Below are 7,977 nucleotides of genomic sequence, written 5' to 3' on the forward strand. Positions count from 1 at the left end.
AGGTTATTCTCCTATACACTAACCTAGTTTTAACAACATCCTACTCAAATTTTTAATGGAAGTTTCTTATTTTATCTTTTGTAATCTTTGGGACACAAGAACTATAGTCTATTTACTTCATAAATAAATAAAACTATCATATGAAGATTACATATTATACAATATTTACAATTTTTAAAAAAATTTAATTAAAACATAATTCAACCACTCTTTCTTCTATTTTTCTTCTTCTTTTCTTCCTACTTTATGTGGTAGTAATATTACTGTCCAACTATTATAATATTCTTACATAACTAATTATATGATCACATTTTCAAAAAGAATTCAAAAAATAATCTTACTATGAATAAACATAACTCCAAAATGCTTTTACCAAACACAATTTTATGATCTAAAACAATACTATATTTTTATTAACATGTGTTTACTCTCATCATCCAGTGTTTAATTTAAATTATCAGTAAGGTTCTATATGTTGACTTGAGTGTAATCTTAATTCCAAAATTCCTATGCTTTTTAAACATTCTCAAACTCTAAACGAACTCTTGGCATCTAATCAACATTTTTTATTGCCATTTTTACTACTCTAATTAAAAAAAAAACTGGGTATGATCATATTAAGAAGCACTAAAGTTGGATTTTTTTTTTAAATCCAAAATTTTATAATATCTTAATATAAAACCTTTAAATAATAAATTTGTATATTATTTTTACCTATGTATATTCATTTAATAATTTTGATAGGAAGGAAAGTTATTTAGGTGTAATGAAAAAAAAAATAAAAAAGTGAGAAGCATAAGCGTTATGGTGAGTGTTCTTAGTCTCTAGTCTCTAAGAACAAAATGAGTCTTCATTCATTGTTGTGTGCCATGAACGTACCTTCTTCAACCTTCACAACATTCCCTGAGCCATGCCTTCTTCCCCCAAGTCCTACGCCCTCCCCTACGCGCGCTACCCCTCGCCCTTCGCCACGCGCAGATCCACCCTCTCTCTTCTCCTCCTCTCCGCCCTCCTCATCCTCTTCCTCTTCGCCGTCGTCTCCTTAATCGCCCAGATTCGCCACAACCGCTGCATCAACGTGCACCCCCGATCGGTGCGCGTCGTCTGGGAACACGCCGCCAATGCCAATGCCAACGCCGCTGTCGGTGTCGGCGATGGCGAGAGGCACAAGGTCATGGGCTTTGTGGGCATTCAAACGGGGTTTGGATCCGCTGGGAGAAGAGAGGCGTTGAGGAAGACGTGGTTTCCCTCTGATCACCAAGGCCTTCAACGGTATTTGTTCGCTTTATCTCTTCTAACTCCTCTCCAATTGTGTATTTTAGCTTAAATGCAGTTTTTGTCCTCAAGCTTTGCTTTTTAACTCTGCCAAATAGTGCCGTTTCGTCCCTTTAGTCCACCTCATCAATCATATAAGGCTTTTTGTGTTGTGGTTGTTGTGGTTGTAGTTGTTCACAGTTTTGGTGTTCTTTTGCATTTATGCAAATTTTGTTAGTATATGTTTAATTGAGCGATTTCAGTGTTAGAATGTTTTCATTGATTAAAATTGGTTGCCTCCATTTGTCTCATATCTCGACAGTCATGAAATTAGCAAACAATTACATCTAGTTCATCTTTCCCAGGATGAGTGTCGTGTTTTTTGGTCCATGGATATGATTCACCAGTATCCCAGGGTTTTGGCTAAGACTATACTCGACCGAAAGATAAGTAAAGTCTGACAAAGAGTTGTTTGTTTCTACTAAGGTCGAACATGGGAAGTCTGTGGTTTTAGTCTAGAAAAAAAAGTCAAATGAACTTATGTTCTTAGTTTTCATTTATTTTATTCTTAATTTGCTCCCAAGTATTGAAGAGAATGTTTTGCTTTTGCAACGAATAAAAGTAATGTCTTTATTGAGAAGAATGACATTAGTATAATAAAATTGTTTGAATAAGTAACATATTTATTGTTGTTATTAATAATGTATGAAAAGACTATCATTTTTGGATTGAGGGATTGCTGCTATTAACTGATGATGTAGAGACAACACTTGACGCATCTTAGAGATTATGGGAGTTTTTTCACCTCCCTTGTCCACATTGTAGTCATCCATGGTTTGAATAGTTTTATTGAGAAAAGAAAGATTTTTAACTTGTATCAGTCTGTTAATTAAGTACGATGTGGTTGATGATAGCAAATTTTGTTACAAAATCACTCAATTAGAAGTACGGGGACCAAAATTGTACAAATAAACATATGGAGGATCAAAATTGCATTTAAGTATTTTATTTTTAGTCATAGGGTTTTGAGAGGAGTGAATGGTTTTGTCTGTTGTTTGTTTTGTTTTTCTTTAAGTTTTGATGTGAGAGAACAAAGTTTTTTACGGTGATGTTACTAATTCTCTTTAGGGAAATTGTTTAGGGGCACAAATGTTAAGAATTCAGAAATGTGAAGTCTAATATCAAACATTTGTATTTGGATTCGGAGTGGGGTGACATTTTTGCTTTCTTAAGGACGACCATCAAACAACACATAAACATCAAATAATTACAATTTCTTTTTCTTCTAAAATGTAGAAGTATAAAAGAAAAGTTTCTTTTTAAAAAAATAAATATGATATTGTAAATATGTATTTTTTTTCTGCTTTTAATGGTTCAAGATATATTCTTTGTTTTAGTTCATCAAATGTTTTTATTCATTTTTTAATTTAACAAATATGATATGGTTTTGGTCCTTCAGCATGGACTAGAGGCATGTGATTTTTGTAAATTTTAGGGATTAAAAACTAAGAAATTCTTACAGGGACTAAACCATAAAAGTCATACTTTTAGGGACTTTTAATATATTTAAGCCCTGTTTTAAGTATCTGTATACACAGCTATAGTTTTGGAAATGTACACGAACCATGATCCTTTTTGGAGTGAAACTCATAATTTATATTTGGATTTTACAACATTGATATTAATGTATAATAATGGAGAGGGTGAAAAGGAAAGTGAAAATGGATGGCGGTGATGATTATCTGTATTTTATTGTATGAAAGTATTACTGGTTTGCAAGGCTTATTTTTAGAATTGTTTCTGAATGTTCCACATCTTTGGTATGAATTGAATGTTTCATGAGTCATCCTAGGTTCTCGTCTGTGTTTATCTGGCTTGATTTAGATCCGGCTCAATATCTATTGTAGATTGCAGTGTTTGAAGTTATGTAAAGTAGGTGATTGTATTTTGTTGGTGGGTTGGGTATTTTGAGGGAAGTTGGGTTTGACAGTGGAGGAAGTTGGTACTGTCATTTTTAATAACTGACTGTTGCTTGCAGCTTGGAAGAAGCCACTGGGTTGGCTTTTAGGTTTATCATTGGTAGAACAAGTAACAGAGGAAAGATGTCTGCACTTCATAAGGAAGTAGCAGAATATGATGATTTCATTTTGTTGGATATCCAAGAGGAGTACAGTAAGCTCCCATACAAAACGTGTGTGCTGAGAATGACTAAATTCTTGCATTTTATCTGTAGCGTGTTGCTAAATTTAAAATTCATTCATCACAGGTTAGCTTTCTTCAAAGCAGCTTATGCCCTTTTTGATGCTGATTTTTATGTCAAAGCTGATGATGACATATATTTAAGGCCAGGTGATTTTATCTTTTAATGCTTATTGTGCCAAATACGTTGAAGAACTTCCTTTATGTGATGACATTTTACAATTCTAATAAAGATTTATGCACATATTTTTAATTTATCGTCAGATCGTCTATCATTGCTACTGGCCAAAGAACGATCTCATCCTCAGACATACATAGGATGTATGAAAAAAGGACCTGTTTTCACTGATCCAAAACTCAAATGGTTAGTTTTGTTTTGATGAGTTTAGTTTATCGTCAAAATTTTAGTTTGATTCTGTATAGATTAATTTTCCTAATTCCGCACTTTCAGCATGGCACAATTTTACACAGGAGAAATAAAAAAAATATGTCATTAGTAAATTACACACCATTACATTTTTTAATGTTTATGATTCACGATTCAGACTATCAGCTCTCCGATACACCACTTGTATCTCGACTCAACTACCATGCTCCAATGATGAAACAAGAGTAATGTATAGAACTTTTGATGTCTTTACTTGATGGGGCTATTTGCCTGAGATAGAAATATATATTATTAATACTGTTTAGTTGTTAGATTTACAAATGAACAATTACTATTGCAAGAGAATTAATGTAAAGTTTGCAAGTAGATTTTAGTTTTAATCATGCTTGTTATCTTACAATTAGCTGTTTTATGGGTGGCTAGTTACATGTATCATGGAATGAATTTCAAATGACTTTGACTTGTCTGATACATGTATAAAGCAATGCAATTTCATATGTAGATACAAACCACACAATTCAGCAATTAGTTATTTTTACTTTTGTGTTTTCACTATTTCTATTAATGAAACTGAAAAGGTGTGTGTGTGTGTGTATACACACACACATATGTATATATATGTATGTATGTATATGTATATGTATATGTATTTAAATTGATAAACAAAAGGAACTGAAGAAGCACTACTGAAAGTGCACCCTATTTGATTATTTTGTTGCTCTGTTTTCATTCTTTTTAAGCAGGGTTTCACATCATTCATTTTATGTACTCTATTTGGTTGTTCCATTACTATTTTAAATCTTTTGAAATAGAAACTTCAATCACTATGACTTATAAAGACTTATGTCTTAGTTTTTTCTATTTCTAGCGTAAAATACACGGAGGATACCATCATTAATATGATATATTTGAAGTTATTTTCCATCTTGTCTTTGAATCTTACAGTGTGATATACTTTATGAATAATGGTTAGTTTGGACATTCATGATTTTAATTGTGATTTGATAACCTTGGTTTTAATCATCTGCATGGGGACGACGAACCTTTTCAAAAGCAGTAATTAAACAAGCCCCGAAATTTTTAACAATTTTGTTTGTAGTTTTTCTTTTTCTCATGCCTTCCTTTTGTTGGGGTGTGGGGTTCTAAGAATCAGGTTGGAGAATGATGCCAACGAAACACATATACTTTCATCCAAAACTTGGAAGTATGTCATTCACTGTGGTTGAATCAAAATAAATATATAATTTAAATCACGGGATGTTATTAAAATCATTGTGGAATTCAACTATTTTTTGTTTTCATCTTTAATTTGCATTTTATAACAACAGATAAAACTTCTTAAATAGTAATATCCACCAAAATATAAAAACTGTCTTCAAACTATATGTATTATACTTTGTCTACTCTATTAAAATAAAATATTTGCTCAATGAATTGCTCTTTTATGGTTTAATGATAGAGGCTGTTGTTGGGGAATGACATTTTTTGTACTTAATCCCACGTGATGGGATAAGGCTTGGTTGTTGGATGTAAACTTGATCCCCAATAAATGATCATAAAATTACGAGATTGAAACAATTTCACACCTTTTAATGTTACTCTTCATTACCAATTTTGTTTTAGTCCTAATGATCACTATTCAAAAACGTTATCTTTTTGGGTTGTAATGCTAATGTAGCGTGTTATCTAGGCTCTCGGCATTGTTACAGTTAAGGCCTCAACTTATAACCAGCATTTTATTGACTTTTTCTTATGGAGTACTCATCCTGATAAAATCTTGTAGGTATGAACCATTGTCGAATTTGCTTGGAAAGGAGTATTTTCTTCACGCTTATGGTCCTATTTATGCTCTTTCTACTGATGTTGTCTCAAGCTTGGTTGCTCTTAGGAATGACAGGCAAGTATTCTTTTCTCCAGAACTTGCATGGCCACATAACCTTCAGGGGAGTACAATCACAAATCTCTCGTGTAATCTATTGGGCACTGTGGGAAGTAATACTTTGATACACTCGTTGATGTTTAGATATAGAACTTACGTTTTTTGGGCCTATCCATTTATAAGCAGGTATGCAATGCATTAGGAAAACAAAATGCCTGGAGATATTTGTGTGCTTGGGTTGGATAATTTCTGTTTCTAATCTCAATAAAAAAATAGTTGAGATACTGCCCTAATCTTTGCCTAGTATTGTTAGTTGTCTCACTGGTGCCAATGATTGGGAGCTAAACTCTTTGTTATCTAAACAATATCATACTTTGGAGGTTGAGGTCTTAAATTTTATCTTAATGTAAAGGACTGGAGGTTACAATGGATAAAAGTGATGATGATATGGACCTTGTTCAATACGTACGTACCCTCTTTCCCACTTCAATATAATGCTTTTGCATTGTTTCACAGTTTCCGGATGTTCAGCAATGAAGATGTTACTATTGGAGCTTGGATGCTAGCTATGAATGTCAACCATGAGAATAATCATGAACTTTGTGCCACAGACTGTACAGCCACATCTGTTGCTGTGTGGGATATTCCAAAGTGTTCAGGTGGGTGTTTCTCTTTGCGCCATGATTTTACAGCATCAGTATTTGGTGCTTTGTTAGACAGAATTTTCTAGGAAAACCTTAAAAGTACGAAATTCATGAATGAAGGTCCCATAAAATAATTGGTATTATGGGCTACCTCATGGTGAATTGTTTAGAGCTATTCAATGTTGTCTTGTATCTGTCTGTCCAACTATCGATGGAGGATTTTGGATGGGAAAAAGGAAGGATATTTTTAACTTCTAAATTAAGAGGATGTTTATAAAAATAAATTAAGATGAATTGTGTGTACGTCCATATATATATATATATGCACCCCAAAATAGAATATTTTATCCTAATGATCTGCTGTTCACCTACAGGTCTCTGCAATCCAGAAAAGAAAATGTTGGAACTCCATCAAAAGGAAGCCTGCTTTAAGACCCCAACTCTGGAATCAGATGATAAATAGAATTTGTGGGTATATAAAAGCCAAGTAAGGTCAGAAGGTAGTGAAGGAATAGCTGCTCTTGTTATCGCTTACTGCCAGGAGATACTGTCTCTGCCATTCTTATGATCTTATAATTCTCCTTTCTTCCAGTTATTACAAGAGAGGAGGTTAGCATTGCCCGATATGAAGAAGGTTCTTTAGGGAAGGCTTTTATATATATATACTACATGAGAGAATAGATAGACTTCACAGATGAGACCAGGAGATAATTTGTTAATTTACTAATTTTGTGATTTTAATTTTATTCTTTCTTGGGGTTATATATACTCTGATTCATTTTGTACTGTTTCAAAAAATGAGAGTTTTGAACGATTGTGTGCTCCTGCATGTGTCATAGTTTACTTCAAGCTTCATTTGTTCATCATGTATATCCATCCTTGCCCTTCAGTTCATGCATAGGAATCAAATTACACTTAAATCAAGTGGTATTATTGTAATGGGTAGAAAAAAAATTATATTTCAGAGTTAAGACTGAAGATGAAATTAGAGGGCAATTGTCTAATTGAAGCATCATGTAAAATATGGTCATCTTGCTCTGATTAAACACCCAAGAGATTTGATGAACTGTGTAAGACTGTAATTAGCTATGTTATATCCTTTTGGTACTGTAAATCAGCTTGCAACACCAGCTGAAAGAATCCAAACACAAGGTATCAGTGTTGATTTAGCTTCTAGGAGATAAGTAAGAATCTCTTGATTCATGCAGGGTTTTGATAGTTAGTGACAAAGCTAGAAAACAAAGTTCATAAGAAGACAAAGCTGTCACCAAATGAAGCTTTCTTTGCTTCGTTGGTTTGCATGTGTTTTTGAGCCCTCCAAGCTTGAATGCTGAAAATTGAAAAACCTATTAATAAGAAGAAAACAAAGACAATTATAAAGATGAAGAATTATGGAAAATCATTGAGTTATGCATTTTTTGTGTGTGGCTCAAGTCAAATGACCATACATGTTTTTATAAATAAAATCAAAAGGAAAAGTTTTTGGTTACCATGGATTCAACATCATGTTCAATAATAATAATAATAATAATAATAATAATAATACTAATAAATTTAAATGCATTTATAATCAAGTAAAATAAGTCACTTTTAATGTTGGTTTCTACTTTATT

General features: G+C 32.8%; 1 protein-coding gene across 1 annotated transcript; it reads left to right on the plus strand.

The window, feature by feature from the left end:
• The first annotated feature begins 742 nt into the window (after window positions 1-742).
• On the plus strand, window positions 743-7,187 carry LOC137824545 (putative beta-1,3-galactosyltransferase 14). Its single transcript, XM_068630213.2, has 7 exons — window positions 743-1,272; window positions 3,293-3,445; window positions 3,521-3,603; window positions 3,718-3,817; window positions 5,625-5,738; window positions 6,237-6,379; window positions 6,739-7,187. The coding sequence occupies exons 1-7, from the start codon at window positions 911-913 to the stop codon at window positions 6,825-6,827; spliced, it is 1,044 nt and encodes a 347-aa protein (XP_068486314.1). The 5' UTR covers window positions 743-910; the 3' UTR covers window positions 6,828-7,187.
• The last annotated feature ends 790 nt before the right edge of the window (window positions 7,188-7,977 follow it).

This window comes from Phaseolus vulgaris, chromosome 11 (genome assembly GCF_051622355.1).
Source record: "Phaseolus vulgaris cultivar YP4 chromosome 11, ASM5162235v1, whole genome shotgun sequence".
Classification (NCBI taxonomy): domain Eukaryota; kingdom Viridiplantae; phylum Streptophyta; class Magnoliopsida; order Fabales; family Fabaceae; genus Phaseolus; species Phaseolus vulgaris.